The sequence below is a fragment of the Crocodylus siamensis genome, chromosome 1 (assembly GCF_052110815.1).
Source record: "Crocodylus siamensis isolate JL-2025a chromosome 1, ASM5211081v1, whole genome shotgun sequence".
NCBI classification, from domain to species: Eukaryota; Metazoa; Chordata; order Crocodylia; family Crocodylidae; genus Crocodylus; species Crocodylus siamensis.
This window is the reverse complement of record NC_143395.1, coordinates 412,129,552-412,148,494: the sequence shown is the minus strand read 5'-3', so window position 1 is coordinate 412,148,494 and position 18,943 is coordinate 412,129,552. Positions and strand designations below refer to the sequence as shown.

Here is an 18,943-nt window from a genome sequence, read left to right as displayed (position 1 = left end):
TGTTTAAAAACCTAACAAGGAGCTCGCTGCTGCTTGCCATCTAGCTGAACAGCATTTGGGCTTTGATGAGAACATTTTTAACAGTCAATTAGCATTTGGCAAGCCCTCACTCTGCATGATGCTGAGCACTAAAGGGGACAAAGGAAGGGCTAAATATAAAAAAAAAAGAAAGAAAATTATGTCCAACAAGTGCCTAGAAAACTAGGAAAGGTCTATTTTTGGAAATGCCTCCACTTCACTCATTGGTAAGTAGAGTTGCTAAGAGCTCTGGGCTCTAATGAGCTTTGGACAGGCATGTTAACCTGCAGGGAAAGAAAAAAAAAAAAGCTTGCTTCTCCTGTGGACATAAAACATGACATGGAAGGGAAGGCATCGATCTAATGTCAGACTCAAGCAGCTGTGAAACACAGGCTTGCCATGCATTTCAGGTGACGCTGCCACTCATCAGCTACTGGTTCTGTAGGCTCAGTCTTGAAGTTACCTTGATGAACCAGCCAAAAAAGAGAGAGTGAGAGAGTAACAGCAGTGAAATCAAAATTGATGTCAGCAAAACACCCTTCAGGCTGAAAGAACCAGGGGTGGGATCCTGCTCTCTGAGGAGTGTTTCCTTGCCATTGTAAAAATCCTGTTTTCTGGATGGACTTACGGGCTGGTTTATCTGAAAAGAGGCCAGTGTTACATCCCTATGATGCTATGGGTCTTACAGGAGGCTAAGGCAAGGAGGGTAATACATGGTTGTCCTGAACTAAAAGCAAGTTTATTGAACCCTAACAGATACAATTCTAATTAAAACTGAAGCAGCATTAGCAACAAGAGGGACAGGCCATAGGAGTGAGGCATGCAATGGGCCCAAAAGACCCAGCAGCAATGCAAGCTACCTGCATAGCCTAGCTGCAGGGTTTGCAGTCCAGTTGGTCTTCGGTTTCTCTGAGGAGACAGCTAATGATGGTACCAGCTAATATGGTGGGAAGGCCTCCTAGCCATGCACTTCCATTATTATGGTGCCAGCTAATATGGTGGGAAGGCCTCTTAGCAATGCAACCACCTAGATTAGTTCAGAAACACTACCCAACCTGTAACATCTTCTGGCCACCATTAACCACCATTTTTATTCTTTATCTAAGGCAAAAGATTCATTTTAAAGTACACTTTTTAATCTGTTACCAGTCCCCTGTACCAGCCAGTCCTGCAGTCTTCATCATAAAGGAAAATCAAGTATCTAGTAATGCCCTCTGAAACCTGTTCATTTCCCTTTTGCCTGAGTACCTAAAATATATGCGTACCATGAGGACTAGTCTGACAATATACACAGGCATTTAATTTCTTAATCTGGATACTGGGGGTGAGGTGGGGTGAACTCCTAAAACAAGTGAATCAGTGGCCATCAGTGTTTTATGAGCAGTGGACAAACAACCCAGCTGAGGTTTAAGGTGGGTCAGCACTTCTGACCTGCCCACTGCCACTGCTCCTCTTCACTGCCTGGCCATGGCACGGGCAAAGCCCTCTGAGGCCCGAATGCTGATGAAGCCTCTGGCTTCACAGGCCAAACAGCATGGCTCTGCAGGTGGTAGGTTGCTGACCCCTGCAATAAGTCAACAGAAGTTTGGCCATTGAATGACATAGGACTACAATTTAATCGCTGGATGGTACGGCTCACTAGTGTAATAGCAAAGAGAAACCTGCTTATATAAACAAGAGTACAGTGAAACTATCTATGGTGACGTAAAATCCAAGTGCTAGTTTCTTCCAGTTCATTGCAATTTGCAATTTGGGATGCCAGGTTGGATAGTCATTGTCAGCCCTGTCTATTCAGGAAAGCCACACTGATTTAAACAGACCAGTTTAGACAACAATTTAGCTAAATTGGTGCAATTCCCTTGGGCGCACCCTTTTATTTTGCAGGCATGTAGGAGCTGCATGGATTTAACTCAATTGGTTTCTATGCTGATTTTGCCAAATCAGTGCAACTTCCCTATGCAGACAGCCTCAGACGAAAATGGGTCTGTGAAAATGGCTAGGAGAAGAACTGCCTACCGTATCTGGAACATTATGGATACATATCAAAGCACATAGAAACATTTATAATATCAATAGTGCTTTGCATTTTTGACAGCTCTTTACATATAGTATTTAATCAATAAGCACTCCCCTGAGCCAGACAAGGACGGAGTCTCTCCATTTCTCAGGCTGTTTAACTCAGGGGATATATCACACAAAATCAACAGCACATGCAGGATTAGAACATGGGTCTTCTTGATGCCTTGCTCTGTGCTCACAGATTCAGACCAGGCCACCACTTGTTCAGAAGTGATTTCCTTGGCAGTTGACAAGACCAACAAAAATGGACGGGATCTCCTTGTGCTTTAGCACCTTGACCTGTTCATACACTGCTATCCCTGAGTGCACACTGGTAGCACTGCACCAGGTCAGGCAAGAGAAGCTGAGAAAAAATGCCAAATTCATTTTCTGTCCCTCAACTGCCTTCTTATTCTGATCTTTCAAGATACTTAAAACCTGGCTGTTTGCTGAATACCAGACATTAGCACGACACCCCAGGCTGAACAACAGCATCCCATCAACAAATGTAGCAAGAGGAAAGCATCAGAAAATCCCAGTATCTGCAAGAGCTGTCTAACTCCACCCATTCTCCTGGAGTTGGACCCCGGCCATGACTAGTGGCAAGGGGGCTGGTTTTTATTCTGTCCTTGAGTTGAGCATGGTCTTTTTATTGTTTTGAAACGACCTTGGTACTTGTGAGGGATGCTGGATTTACACCTCCTGTGCAGTGAGGTTGTACGCTCACTGGTAATGGTTCCCTGTAGCTCCCATCACTCAGCCGGAGCACACAGGTGCAGTTATTGCTCCTCCTGCCCCTGGCTCACTTCTGTGCCTGAAGTTGGGAAGGGGATGATGTGAGGGAGCTTCCCCCAGATTACATCGCTGTATGTATCATCTAGCTGAGAGCCCCCTCTCTACCAGGCATCTTAGGTTGTGAGACATTACTGCCTTAAAGGTGCAAAGGTCAGCGGGACTGCAGCTGGCCTCTGTCCTCTTACCCACCCACCCTACAGGAGGCCCTTGTATAGAGACAAGGGCTGTGGCCGTCTGGGGAAAGTTTGCTCTGTTCGTACTGCATCTGTTCTGCAAGCAAGGAAGTTTCGCTTGACCCTCATCTCAGTGCAAATCAACAGTACCTCCGCTGAGACAAACGGCATTAAACTACAGCAGAACTGTGAACGATGGAAGGTCTTTCTCAAGTCATCCTAAACCATAAGACTTAAAGAAGCACCAGCTTCTGTTACGATGCATCCTCAATTAACTGAGACCATCCGTTGTCCATAACCATGTCTCAATTCCCTGATTTTTCCTGTCCTGTCTTCCAATGGCTAGAACACATTTGGTCCCTGTCAGTGGTACAGTAGGCACCAGGTCCCCTGGGAGAGCGACAAGATTGCATGCAACTCATTTCTTTCATTATCACCTTGTTGGCTGTTCTGGCCCAGCCAGTCTGAATCCCTAATGCGAGTGGCAGACTGGAGAAGTGTTAAAAATCAGTGGAGGTAAGTCTTCCCCTTCAAGGTGTTAATCAGCATTAGATAGAACAAGGACAGCTCAGACAGTCACAAACTCCTCATCTTTTGTTTTTGTTTTTCAAAGAGACACAACCAATTAGCTCTGGGAGACAAATGGTAAAATGGAAGATTGTCCCGATTCATGCCGATTTTGTTACGACTCAGTGTAACAGTTCAAATATTAGCCTCTTGCCTCTAAAAAACCAAACCCCTGATCTTAAACATTTAATTAATTTTGCTTCAAAATTCAAGAATATGTTGTTTGGGGGCAGGAACCCTCGATTTTAAATGAATGTACAGCACCTAGTACAGTTGGGCCCCGATACTTCTTGGCACGCCTATAACATTATTTAGGTAGTAACAGTCGCATCTCCTGTCTGATGGGACAGTCTGTCTCCGGCGAGGGCTGTCCTATTTGCAGCGCACACATGCAATAAGCCGTACAGCAGTTATTGTACCTGCCATCTTGCCTGCTGATTGTGTAGCCAAAAAGAGGGTTGTTGACAAAGCTGATGTTCACTCCAACTAGAGGGGTCCCGTCTGCTGTCATCACCTGACCTCGAATCACACACGCATGCCTGCAGGAAGGAAAGAAACGAGAAGAAACGGTGATTGGTGTCAAGAGATGGGGGAAATGTTTCTCATCTCCAAATGCTGTGAACACTTGCAACCGGGAATACCTAGTACCATAATGCACGGGGCCAAATTATGCCCCGGGGGTGGTGGCACACAGCTCTCGCTGACTTGTGCGTGCACAACGGAGGGCAGCGCTTGGCTGCACGACCTACCCTTGGAACAGTCAGCGGCTGGGCCGTGCACTTCTCTGCACAATCTGTTACTGCAGGGCACATGATAATATACTGACATTGGGCTCTTGCCCACTGAATTTCACAGTGTCTTGACAATATTGTTCTACTTACGGACAACACATGTTTTAGACTGCAGGAGGGTGGAAATGCACCAGATCCTGCCTGAGCTTGTTTCTGGCGAGAAAGGCCTCACGATCAAAGAGGCACAGTGGCCCTAGCGATGGAGTTCTTCCAGAGGTCAGAAGCAGAAGTTATTGCTTGGGGAAAATGTGACGGCAACATCATGAGGATTAGATTGGTCCCTCTGCAGAACGCATAGGGAACTGTGTTTGCTAACAGCAGGTTCTTTCACAGGTTATATATTTTGTGCATTATACTCTTTTATACGTCACACCGATTTGGGGTGTGCCATACTTCTGCAGTGCTTTTTGTTCGATGAGCTCAAAGCACTTGCCAAGCCCTGATCCTTTCTAAGAAGAGGTGAACATTTTGCAGGGAGGGAAAATAAAAAGAGGATTTCAATCACTCAAGGACACTCAATAAATCTGTAGCAGGACCAAAGAGAAAAAAAGTCCTGATCCCAAAGTCTCAGTTAAAAGCCCTAATTTGTACATCATACTATACTGTGATGCCAGGAGTTTTCTCAAAACATAAATCAATGTGCATCTCTAATGATCTCTGAGGGATCATTCAGGATCCATTTCTGACGGAGAGCAAAGAACTGTGGTATCTGTGTATCGGCAGGACCCAATGTGTGAACTTAGAAGAAAATGTCATCCTAGCTGGCAGAGGAGTTTGAAAGCCAATGTTTGTGCTGCCTTGGGGACAAATCCTCAGCAAGCATAAATCATCAGCGCTCTATTTATTATCCACCTATTTATAGTGAGAGACTTTGGTGGAGCAAAACATGGATTTATAGCTGCTGAGGACTTGGCCCTCAATACGTAGGAAAGGACAGATACGGTCTCTTATTTAACATGCAACTTCATGGGTATTCAAGATATTGCCAAGGTAGTGCACCGAGATGCCACAAACTGCATGGCACAGGGAGAACAAAGATGATTTGTGGTGAAGAAGAGCTTAATGGGGCACTTATTCCACAAGACGGAAGGTAAACTCATTTGGCATGTCAAGGAGTCTTAAGGAGAACTCCCTGTTGACTTAGGCAGGGAGCTTTGCAATGAACAAAAGCTTCTGAAGGTTCAATCTGATGCTGCGGCATCATGAAATGTCATTGGATTCCCATGTTTCTCTGGCTCAGTCCAAGAAAAAATAGGATAGCAGACCTGACTTTTCATGTATTTATAGTAGTTTTAACCTGGTGTAGTTCTGCTGGTTTCAGGTGAATGATTCCCAATTAACACTAATGTAAGAGAAGAATGAGGCCAATTGTTAAAATAATATCTGTGCTTGTACTGCATCGTTAAAAAGCACCGGACAAATGTACAGCTGAACTTGCACTACCTTGTGGCAGGGGGTAAGCATGAATAATCCTACTTGACAAACAGAGCAACTAAGATACTACAAAGGATCAAACTAATCACTGAAGTCAACAGATCACCATGAAGGAGGAATCACACATGCTGAATCACTAATGGCTGTGTGTTCTTTCTGCGCATATCCAGGGGCTATACACATAGCATGGTTTTGTGAAGCCATGCTGAAGGGGTGCCCGATTGCTTTTGCCTCCCAGGAACTAAACACAAAGGTATGAAGAGACACCAAAAGTTTTAGGTGTCATTCTGGATGCCCTGACAACCTGCAATCAGCAATTAGGACAGTAACTCTCTCCAGCTCTAAACAGTTACTAGCTTTTGAGTAACATGATAATACGGGGCTGGATGCTCATCTGATGGCAGTGGAGTTATACTGTCTTGTATCAGCTGAGGATCTGGACTTCTGCTTTTATCATGAGCCTTTACATCTTCATGGAGAGGTAACGGCTACACAGTTACAGGCAAAAGGATGACAGCAACTAAAGAGCTACCCTGAAAGGAAGAGCGTGAACAAGTATACTCGCACTTCCAGATTTCACCAAGCGATTCTGCTCTCTTGCTCGACAACTCTCCAAGTTGTCACCCTCCTATTTTTTTTTTTGCTAATTGATTTGCTCACTGGTTTAGACTATACCTGGCCATCTTCAGAAATGAGTAGCTCTTGGGTGAGTTCACCTGATCCAGAAGACCTCTAAGAACCATTAACAACCAACCACTTCTTATTTACATGCAATAAGGACAACTCTCTGTCACAGGGGACGTCTTTCCCCAATTGCAGTAAGGAAAAATCTGAGTTCAGATAAAGGAGGTGAAGTGGGGATAGGAATAAGAAAGAAACTGAAACCCAGACTGCCAAGTTAGATGCTCAAATCTTCTGGTTCCCCAGGTGAGGAAATCTGTCCCATTTGGCGGGTGGGCGGAGGAAAGTAATTAGCACTATGCATTGTAAGCAGCTGGCCTCTTGTGTGTCGATGTGTCCTTTCTGGAGGCAAGATGGACTACCCACAATGCACTAAGCCCCCCAGGAACCTGGTTAATGCTAATTTAGTCAGCCGTTTCCTTCAGAGGACCTTGGTCTAAATGCAATTATACTACAAACAAGTTAAGTGGTACTGCAAAGACTCTTAGCCCTAGTAGGAAGGTTTCCTAATAAATTTACATAAAATTATCTTTCATGTTAATAGGGTAGATTTATTCCATTAGTCTAGTTCTGGTAGCACAAAATGGTTTTCTGTTGTTGAGCAAAACTGAACCTCTCTTCGCTGGAGACTTATCTGCCAGCTGAAGAACCAACACGTTGCAACTCCTGCCTGCATGACTTTTTTGGAAGACAACTTTTACATTGGGCTGTGCCAATCCCTTGTTTTACAATAACCAGTTCCCAACCCCCCTGTTTTTTAAAAATCTGTCCATTGGGGTTTCCCTATAATTGAGGAATGCTAAATCATTGCCAAATTGCTCTTGTGTGACTTGCCAGATGGCAATTCGGAGACAAAGCAATTGTACACTATCCCTTTGCGAAGTAATTCTTAATTCCCCAGCAGATTAAGCTAACGTCCACTTGATTTCCTGACTACAACCTGCAGGCCAATGTAAGCTAAGACATTCTTTTTTTTATTCCATGTCTACAGAAATTGTCCTGTTTTCTCTACGATGCTATTCATATTCCACTTGCCACACACAGAGGCATAGATGTGCATGTGTGTACACTTTTTCTCTCTTGCTCTTTCACTCACACACATGCAAAATCAAAATATGCCTGTGGTTACAGAATACTAAAAATCTGCAAAGCAAAAATCCCTGGCAGGTCACTTAAAAGTAACCAGCTTTCCGGCCAAGCAGAACTTATTCTCATGCCACCAAGTTCTTTGCTTGCTGCAGAATACTTCCCATGCTTTACTCCTGTCTAATCTTCAGTATCTGAAGCATGGGATTTCCAACACCTTATTCTTGGTTACTTGTTCAGTTCTGACAACGTGTTCAGTATATTATAGCAGGCAAAGTGACGATTCTTCTTTTTCTGAAGGGCTTCCCTTGGGAAATGACTCCATACTGTAATATGGCCTGATATTGATACAATGCTTGTTTGAATCAACAGGAACGCCCCCAGAGACTTCAAACAAGCATGATGTGATCCTCAGGATTTTTTGCCTTTAGGTATTATGTTCTGGTAATGCAAAACATTTCTTTTCTGCACATTATCCTACGAATTCATAACACGCTGTGGGCGCGTCTACATGAGACGCTAAAGGCGCAGCAGACCAATTCTACTACACGTAAGCACATCATGGTGAAAGCCATGCTAATGCGCTAAAATTCAGTAGAATTAGTTTACTGAGTATTAGCATCACTTACGACAGGAGTGCTGATTTCCATGCATTAAGTTAGTACCTGTAAAAACTAAGCAATTACGGTGGATTAATGCACGGGTAGACTTGCTCTGTGTCTCACTAAACAACGTCTTTTTAAAAGCTGCAAATATATAGAGATGATTAAAATGACCCCCTCCCCGCCTTAGCCACCATTTGGTCAAATTATTTAAATTTCTATTTGCAGTTCCTTCCTTCTATAATTATCAAACCCTATATTTATTTTTATTTGCTTAGAAGTTACTTTCAGTTCACTTGACATTGTTTTGGTACTGAGGTGCCCAGGATTGAACATGCTGTTCTAGATGGGGCCGCATAGGGAGAATGGACAGGAAGATAATTCTTGGTTTAGGGCCTTTGATGCCTATGTGGAGAGATCTAAGCCTTTTCCAGGCTCTGCTGAAGATTTCCTGTATGAACTGGTCAAGTCATTTATTTTTCTAGGTCTCAGTTCTCCATCTGTAAAATGGGGATTCTGGTCCTTCCTCTTCTTATGGGGGTCTCAGAGGATAAATACCATGATGCCTTATTCTTTTGTCCATAGGCTCTTATCATGCTGTGGTGTTTGGCTTGTGCCATACTCAGACGCCACAGGGACTAGTGCTGTAGGAAAAGACTATTAAAAAAAGGTATTACAAATGCAATCTCAGGTCGCCAGTGGATGGACCTTTTTGCTTATATATGGCAGGGGTGGCCAACCCATGGCTCTGGAGCCACGTGCGGCTCTTCAAATGGAAGCTGATCACCATGTGCCTGTGCAAAGATTCAAGGAGATGCATAATAACTTCTGAATAGCCGCATGTGGCTCCAGAGCCGCAGGTTGGCCACCGCTGATATATGGCATGGGATGTACAGTAAAATGCTTGGCTTCTACTAATAGCAGAGCTAACCTAGAGCAGCTTCAGGGCACTGGCCTGCTGGTGGGATGGGAAGATGGTGCCTTACACTCTCTCCCTTCACCAAAGCAAGATTTTTTGGTACTTCTCCTTTCCCTGAGTCAGTGACACTCTTGTTCTTTCTGTTTAGTTCACCACTGAAGAAAGCTTGCAGACTCAAAGCTCAGCAAACGCATTGGCATCACTTAGGTAAGCAAACAGGAGCGTGAAAGGTTCTTGGGTTATTAAACAAAAAAGGGCTTAAAGTAAGGGGGGAAAAAAGGGGAAAAAGGCAAGTGAAAATTAAAGAGTAGCCATCCAGAAAGCCTCCCACACAGCTGTGTTTAACACAAGTGAGCTCCTGCAAGAGTTTGGCATATGTTAGGCAGCTGGGATGCAAAACAATTAATTAGGCTAGGCACAGAGCCTTGCCAAGAAGGGGAGCACCAGAATGCCAGTGTGAGATTGAGGAGGAACTAACGCATTGCGATCCGACTAACAGCACATTCAGGGATCTGCTGAAGTGGTACTGACAGTTCTGGCCCGCGCCTGAGCCCACAGCTCTGCTTCGGAGGAATGGGTGGAGTGGGAGACCCGGGAGAGAAAGAACAACGAAGAATAAAAATACAATGGATCTGACTGAGCTTTGGAAAGGAAAGTCAGATTTAAGCTGTCTGCAGCAAATAACTCCTATCTGCTCTATTTATTTCTGCTATCCATCTGGTCTATTTATGAGACCCTAATTCTTGAGCGTCAGAGAAGCATGAGCTCCTTGTTTATGGGTGTGGATTTTTGAACTGTTAATGTCTTGCAAAAAAATCTCTGCATCCTATCAACCCTTCCACAAAATGTACAGCTCTAAATAATGAAGTCAGTTAAGTTAAATGTTGTATTCACAGTCTATTACTTAAACTGGTTAAAAAAAACTGTAAAATGCTGGGGTAGTTTTATGAATACACCTACTGCAGTTGGTAGTTGAGGTATCTGAATGAAGCTCTTACTAATCAAGATGTAAAATAACAGTTCTAGCTTTATAGTCTGTTCTGTTCGGGTGTGTAGGCCAGGTACAATACAAGCTACAGAAGACAGTATCTACTTTGTCTTCTGTATCGATCTATTTGTCTCACGTGCAGATTTAGTTCTCTGCCTAGTAACCGCTCAAGCTTGAAGCCCCCACATGATGTATTTTTGCCAGCTTTTCTGCTTGGTGTAGACCTGTAGCTATGTTCAAACTGGTTCTGTAAGTACTGCTGGCTCCCTTCATGCAGTATGTACTAAATAGTCATCGGATAAGATGGACAAATAGTATTGGGAGCAGGGGCTAGAACCCAGTGGAGTGCCCTAACCACTGAGCAACACTGTCACTTTTCCTTCCACTTGCTTGCTGCACTTTACTTATTTTATACAACATGGGCATTGAATAAAATGGATGAACAACTTTGGGAACAAGGGCCACAACCCATGGCTCCCTTCCTTCACAACTGACCTAAGAGTTATGCTGGCTTAGTCTGGCTTAGTCTCCTTCTAGTCCTTGGATTCCCCCCCTCTCGGCTGCTCAGTCAGAAGAGGTGGGGGACACATGAGATGGACACCAGAAGAGATGGAGGACACGTTCAACGCTGTCTAGCTCGCCGACTGGTGGTTAGAGCACTTTCCTGGCTGAAGTGGCTTAGAAGCCTTGTCTCCCACTTTCTAGGCTAGTGTCCTGGCCATGAGGCTTTTGGGCAGAAGGCGTGTGGGTTTGTGACGCTCCTAATCCTCTTCTACCTGCCAGTTAGATGCTGAAGCATAACTCAATGCAGGTGTATTATGCTGTCCCCTGAAGGACTAGGAGAAGTAGGAGTGTGCAATGAGCTTGCCTTCTGGGAGCAGGCGGAGGGGCTGCTCCTCATCCCTGGTTAAGGGGAGCTTTGCATCTCCATAGCATGGAGTGGTGCCAGGTGCTGAGGGCGCACTGGGGGGCTGCTCACTGACAGAACGAGGGACCTGAATATGTCAACAGTGGAATAGGAGCAGCTCTCTTGAGTGAGGCACCCAAGTGTGCAGCCAGCGGCAAGCAAAGTCAAAGCGTGAGCCGGGTGCCTTAGAGAGCTGGGAGTTCAGACACTGCCCTAGACCTGAGTGTTACCTGCTGGCTTCCCCTAGCTGCTTCCCACATTTCTGGGCTGCTCCTTGGAGGTCTTCCCAGAGACTGTCTGTGGAACGTAGGTGTGCAAACCCTGTCAATTTTTAGTGTCCTTCTGGGCACAGCACCTAAGTTTTTGATCAATAATTCTCAATCTCAGTGCTACACACCGGGGCTGTAAGATCCTTTTCAGGATAGCATCGGTGCTGCCTAAAGTTACCACTGTCAGCTGGTCCAGCACCTACACGACTCACAAGCCAAACCCCAAGATTTCAAACAGGAAGCCACAGTGGCAAAAACATCCTGGCCTCTTGCGGGCTTTTTGAGTTCCCTGCAAAGGAAGAATTGTTCTTTATTTGATAGCCAAAAACAAGTGAAAGCCCAGAGCAGGCACTTGGGAGGGCGTTGACTCTAGAAAGGTTGAGATCCACGGTTTGAGACAGTCCAGTGCCCAAATATTGGCACCTCCGGAGCCAGCTTGAATCTGCCCCTGACACTCGTGACTGCTTGAGTCATTCTGAGCTGACAATGATTTTTTGCAGTGGCCAGTGCTCCATCACCGTAGGCCCCCCAAATGCGAAAGAAAGCAGCTTTAGCCCATGCCACTTGATTGCCAAGATGTTACGTGGGGAAAAAATATAGGCGTTCATGCCCCACCTACAAGACAGCCATGACCAGATGATCACAACCCGCAGAACAACTTCCTCCAGAATCCCTTCGTGTCAGGACTGCTGCGTGCTCCCTGGATTGTCTCTGTGCCCTCCACAGACTACACTCTGCTTTCCAAACCTGACCTCTCCGCCTGGAAGCATACCCTTCCTCTCTGATCTGCCAAACAAGCTGGCCACTTTTGGACAGAGAAATTTCTTCTGCTGCTTCTGCCGTCTGAAACATCTTGGATCGCTCTGCCTCATTGACTCGCCATTTTAATGAAAAGAAAAAAAAAAAAAAGTTTTTCCACATCAGATTTTTAGAGGAAAATGGAGGAGGTGAGGTAGAGAGAAACTTGTTGGAAGATAGAAAACAAAGGGGAGAAGACTGACACCGAATTATTTAATCTGCAGAAGTACTTTGAAGGGAGAGTTTCTGTAGAGGATGCAATCTGACATGAAGACGCTCTGTGCAGCGCAATCAGGTGCAAGTGAAATCCATTACTTTTCATTACCCCAAAGGCTAGCAAAGGAACGATGATCTAAATCTTTTCTCACTTAGTTACAAGAGGGCATATTCCTGACCTACCCCCATGCAAATGAAAAGAGAATCAGGACTCTAGTTTCTCAGGCCTTGTGTACAGGGTGGGTTTCAGGATCTTTGACAAGATAAGCTCGCTCTGCTCATTGCAATGGAGAATTAGGTCACTTTAAAAAACAAGATTTCCACACACCATCATTTCTAGGCACATGCTCTCAAAATGAATGATATACTTTGCAGCTGGCAAAACTGAACTGTGAAGAATTTTGCTAATCTGCTTTTGACTCTCTCTGTATTATTCTTGCTAATAATGATGAGGATGCTTTTTTTAAAGCCCCGGCAATGGTACTGGACACAAAACAAAAGCAGTCCCTGCTCCTAAAAGCGCACGGTCCTCACAAGACAGTGACAGGAGGATTAAATAGGGCACCTTGTTTAAACATTAATTATATAAACAGCTTAGTGTTGTGGGCACCACGGAAGAAGATTATTAACTATACAGGGGCCTTATGCTAGTTTGTAAAGAGCCCACAGTAAACTGGAGAAGTCAGGCTGAAAATGGATTAAGAAGATACACAGCCTTGGACAGGGGATGGGCATGAAATGCCTATGTATTTATTTAGGAAGTTTTAACAGGTTTCCTGTGTACACTTCAGGGGAAAAATGATGATCCCTGCAGCAGCGAGCTTGTTTTCTAGTTTAGAGAAGCACTGTAATATAACAATATAGTAATATTACCATCAAATCTCTCTACTCAACAGGGTGTTACCTTATCACAAAGTGAACTTCCTCATACCATGCAGGATGTGTTTCTTCTGGTGATTTTATTACACTCAATGGAGCTACTGACTCTACTCCCATTTATCACACAAGACATGTCTATCAAGCATTTATATTAAAAAAAAAAGACGACCGAAGTGCTACTTTTTAAAAGGGAAGTGGACATTGAACATCAAATAAACAGTTACGAAACATCTAAGCATCTATTTGGCCTATGGTTATTTTGCTGGGTATGTAACTGATACGTTAATTTTTCCATAGCAACCACCTCCCGCGTTCTTTTTTGAAGTGCTCCTTTAATTTGGGCTATTTTTATTTTCCTTTTTTTCCCAGGGAAAGGTTATTGGTTGTTTATTGTCCCCTAGAAGATGAGAGATTAATTCTTTGTTTCCTTTCGTGGGACTGTTTTTACTAGGAAGCCCGGGAAGAATGACCAAAGGATCATTTCTGTAATAAATATCCAACAGTTTGTACCATGCATTTAGGAAGTATACCCCCAAACTGTCTGGTGACAGAACATGTCTGCTCTATTGTAGCACGGCTCAGTGAAAGCTTAAGGAGATCTGACGATGGGAAACAGTTGTTGTGAACGATATTATCTGCGTTAGGGACCAACAGTTAAAAATTGGCTGGAACTTCAGCTCTCTTTCCTAGGACTCCTGTACACACAAATGCCATGAATATTAAGCATCTGCCTAGTTTGCAAAATCTTATTGTATGGAAATACTGGTATTCAAGCATCAAAATCTTATTGAGATGAAATGATTCCAACCCATACACTTCTGAATTAAGAAAAAAGGCCTGAAATGATTTTGCCCTTTGCAGAGCAGAGGGCATTTTTGAAAAGGCCTCTTTATTTTTGCATGAGAGGAATATGACCAAAGTAAAAGCAGGGAGGTTGTTTTTTTTAACCTCTTGCTTTTGTTCTTCTGTATTTCAGAAAACACGGTCTCAAGTGAGTTCAATTACGGAGCAAGTTACACAAGAAAAACAACACCTTGGGAAAACAATAAAGGTGAAATGGAGATGTGCATCATGTATGATTTGTTGTTTAAATATAAAAACGTGTCCTTGTTCTCAAGGGCAGGTGTGGGACTGTATTAATGGTGCCGTGGGGATGCTGAATATCCAGGCCTATTCAAATGTATTAGCATTCAGGATATAGCTTCAAATAGATGTGGCGGTATCCTTCAAAGCGTGTCCTGAGCTGCGGGCGTGAGATCGCAACGAGCTGTCGGCGGCAGCTATGTTCTACCCCGAAACGTCCGGAGTTCATCAGTTTCTTCACTTTTGTGGCATTTTGCTCCAATCCAAAGTCATCGAGCACGACTAGTGACAATCCCCTTGGAGCCAATCGGAGGCTGTGTGCTAGATCAGCTGACATCAGAGTGATTTTTTTTTTTTTAGCAGACCCCACAAGCTCCTGTGATGGACTCGTCCCCTGCAGTCCATTCAAAAGGGATCTCAGGTAGAAGGTCCCAGAGTCATCACCATGTTACTTGCCTATGCCAAGCTCTTCCCAGTGCCTTAAATACAGTACTTCCCATTAAAGCCAAAATAAACTGGAGGGAAACAGACACCATTCCCAGTCCTTCCAGTCTGTGGTCAGGCTTTACTCCGAGGAAGTATTTCCCCTGAACTGTGTGTAGATCTTCCAAATAGAAAAAAAGGCAGCGTTGCCATACTATGCAGAAAAAAGCTGCTTGCTTCCCTCTTGTCTCCCATGATCAAATGATTACTCAGCCTGGTGATACAAAAAAAGATGTATTTTTTTTGCCCTGAAGTAACCGGCACACACAAGCAATTTCAAGGTAAAAACACAGGAGACTCAGGGCACTCTGGTAAAAGAGGTAAGGTCAGCACCGAGAAAGAGGTCTACCATCAGATACAGGGAGACATGGGCAAAGGAAAAGGGTGGAAGCATCGATTGCCCCTTTCCAAAGAGACTGTCAGCACAACACAGTTTTTCATTTTAAACTGCCGAGATCTGAGCTGAAAGGGTCGGCTGTATGTTTTGAAAGGCCTTACTTTTCTTCTTCCCGTCTCCCTGCACGCTCTCGTTCTCTAGCCCAGCTGACTGATTAGGTGATTGGCTCTGATGATGATGATGATGATGGGATGATGGGCGGTCACTCGTGAACAACTAAGATTGTCTTCCCAGGATCTTAACAGTGAGTCTGCAGGGGGCTCCAGAGCCCAATTCGAGATCCACATGTCATGTCGCAGTGAGGACAGGTGTTTCCGGGAGGCATGGGCGCAGTGTTGCTGCCTTGGATGGTCTGATGTTCTTTTCTCCTGTTCCTCTTTTCCTCTTCTGCCTGCTGACGAGCTGTTTCAAAGTGTTGGGATCCTCCCTCCATTTTGGTCGGTCCTGAGCCTTCCTCCCAAGTGTTGATGTCGATGTTACACCTCTTCAAGTTTGCCTACAGGGTGTCTTTGAAGTGCTTTCTTTGCCCTCCGCTACTTCGCTGACCTTCTTTCAGGTGCGAGAAAAATCTTTGGACGGCGGGAGTCAGGCATGCGGACATGACCTGTCCAGCGAAGTTGGGTTTGGATGACCATGGCCTCAATGCTGTTGGAATTTGCTCTAAATTCCAGGTGATTGGCTCGAAATAATGGGTGAGGTATACGTTGAGTGGGCACCGTCAAAGTAAAAAGACTTCATACTATTTATTATAAAATACTGAACGGTCACCTTTTTTAATGCACCCCTCTATCCCAGGCTCTCAATGCACTCTTATAGCTAACAGCCAAGTAGGCCTCAAATGCTCCTGCAGGTGTTGATATGTTTTAATATCCCCATTTTCTAAGTTCAGGCAGGGTGAAGTGAAGTGATGTGCCTAAGATCACATGGTGAATTGGTAACACGGATGGAAAAAAGAACTTAAGAAATCTAACTTCTGTTCAGGAATTTACACCGACAGGCCTTCATCCTCTCCTTCACGTTGGCTCTGGAGATGGGTGGGGGAAGAGAGACTTTTGGCAGGTGGTTCCAGAGGCCAGCTCATAGGAGGTCACTCAGACCCAAGGCTGAGCTGTTTTCCATAGGTCAAACCCTTATTTCCAGCTGCCCATGTCATCACTGTGTGTTTACAGCAATTTAATTACATTGACAGCAGAGAATCATGGCTTGACATGAAAACTGTGTCACACACCATCCAGGGGCCAAAACATTTAATATGCTTTAGCACCCTTAATCAAAAACACTCCCATTCACTTACACACTCCCTGACTTCTTTTTGCATACTCCATAGAAAAAAGCCATTTCCATTCGGGGCTTCCAGAGGTAGCTCAGTCCAACACTGACATCTGACATGACAGGCTCCATGGGCCGTGAGCTTAGCCTGCTCCTGCAATTTTCTCACACCCGCCTCTCAAGAGAGAACAAGGATATCAGGTGTCCTGCTTGAAAGTCAACAATTTGACACCACTGCATCTTGTGCAGCTCCTTATGGTGACGGACAACTAAGAATGGCTTAAAGATACAAAGCAAACAGCAAGAGTAAGTGGTTTTGAAATCAATACAAGAATGATCAAGTGGCAGGAGAGTTCTTGTTATCTGTTCATCAAAATGATGGGAAAAGACATCCTGTGCATTCTGAATTTAATTTAGCTCCTTGCTTTATCATCATAAACACTCATTTCAATATGGGCAGTGATTTTTTTCTTCTTCTTCTTCTTTTTTTTTTTTGCTCAAACATGAATAATATATAATTGCTGGTATTTTAGAGAAGACAAGGTCTTTACCTTTATCCATCAGGGTAATTTATCATTGTCTTTCTTTTTCTTTTGCAGTGATGAGGTAGCTTGTCAGCTCAGCTTGTTCTTAAAAAGCTGAAGTGTAATTCAATAATAAATTCACTCAAAGGCTAGCTGTCACGAGACATTCGTTTATTTGTACTCCATTAGATGATCTGCACGGCTGTTCTCTCTAAAGGGTAGCTAAGCTGTGTCTCTGAAGCCCAGGGGATGTATTTTACAGGTATTCAGTCACATATTTCATTTTGCTGCCATTTCTACATAGGCCATGTAAGAAATGCAAGCACACTGTATTTATATGGTCCCACCAGGGATGATAAACACCTCCCTTCCAAGAATAGCATTAAATACCACAGCAAGCAATAAATAGACAGTCATTAAAACCCTGAGGGCTAAGCTGTGGCTTTGGAAGATGCTACTATGTTGGCAATGAGGGTGTGTCGGGGGGTGAGCAGGTAGGAGTGGAGAGGGACACACCACCATATACCGTCACTAAAGGAGTCCTACCCAATGGAGAATCAGGCAGGAAAGATGCCTCCTTCTGTTGGGTGCTGAATGGAGAAGGATGGTGAGCTGCACATGGGAAGAGCAACCGCTACCCACTTATAAAGGCTGCTGAGAGCACCAAGGCATGCCCGGGGGAACACAGCCCGAAGTGCAGGCCACATTCTCTCCAAGGAGAAATCCTATTTGTCTCATGCTGTAGATTTGACCCCTCGAGGGTGATGAGTGACAGCTGTTTAACGGCCTCAACTAAAACACTGGGGTAGAAAGTGGACAACTGAAACCAGAGAAGGAAGTCAGATGGGTGGGATGCAATGGTCAAGGTTGGAGTTAGTTCAGAATATGCTCCTCTCTTGTCAAACGCTCTAGGGGATGTTTATGACTACAACAGTTTGGGACTTGGTGAGCCTTCCCCCTCCGAAAACTGCAGTGCCCCACCATCTCTTCAACCTGTGGTGTGGTACTTTGCTCCGAGACTACAGCGTCACCTACTGAGTCACTCCTACTACTTTCTGTGGCACCTGGCTTTTCACACGAGTGCCTGCACAGAGTTCAGCACTATTTAACTAGCGAGACTTGATGTGAACACAGCTTGAGGTGCCATGTCTGCAAGACATGTTTAGTGATAATTGCCCTCTGTTGATATTTAAAGAAGAGCAAAATGTCATCAACAACTGCCGTAATTGTAGAACTCTTCATGCTTAAAAGCAGATTAGCCAGGAAGGCCTATTTACTAGCTCCAGTGCAATAAATGGAAAATAATCGGTTATGAACACATCCCATTGACTTTAATTTTTGCATGCCCCCCATTCTGGCAAGGGAAAAGCTTTCCATGCCAGGGATCTACAAAACACCAACCTCTCATGTGACAGATGGTTCTTTTGAGCTCAAATTTTTCAAGAGGAGAAAATTTGCATACTCATAGGTGAAATTTTCTACTGTGCAGAGAGTTAACACAAGGCCTATGAACCACTTAGGTTCTATTTTAAGGGCACAAGTGGCACTTAAGAAGTACACGGGCCTTGTGTTGGTCCTCTGTGGAGGAGCAAATGTTGCTCTCAGCACAATAGGTGAATGGGTGACACGTGTTATTTCCCTCAATACCTGCTTGTTACTGCAGTGCAGCCTCTTAAGGAGATGTTACAGATTGCAGCAGCATGTGTGGAGGCAGCAGCCTACAGCCCTTTGCTGTACAAGGGAAAGCTCCAAACACGAGCCTAATATCAGACCTATGTATAACAAACCTTCCTGCCCATTGAAAATATTGTAGTGACATCAGATTCCCCTGTGATGAGGTTTCCAAATGACAGCTGAGCCATGGGACACATTCCCCCCCCGCCAAAAATAACAGCTTGGAAAGGAAATTAGTAAAATAATTTAGTCAGCAGTCCAATGCTTGACGTTCACTGTAATAAATGTGAGGCCGGCATCAATCTGACAGCTGAACAACCACTAAACTAACG

At 44.4% G+C, this 18,943-nt stretch overlaps 1 protein-coding gene across 4 annotated transcripts in view; it reads right to left on the bottom strand.

The window, feature by feature from the left end:
• Window positions 1-18,943, bottom strand: part of TENM4 (teneurin transmembrane protein 4) — a 757,738-nt gene that overhangs the window by 90,649 nt on the left and 648,146 nt on the right. For all 4 annotated transcript variants that reach the window (XM_090030685.1, XM_090030687.1, XM_090030688.1 and 1 more), the window contains one exon: window positions 4,031-4,150. In XM_090030685.1, coding sequence (XP_089886811.1) covers window positions 4,031-4,150 — 120 coding nt within the window. The remainder of the gene's footprint in view (window positions 1-4,030; window positions 4,151-18,943) is intronic.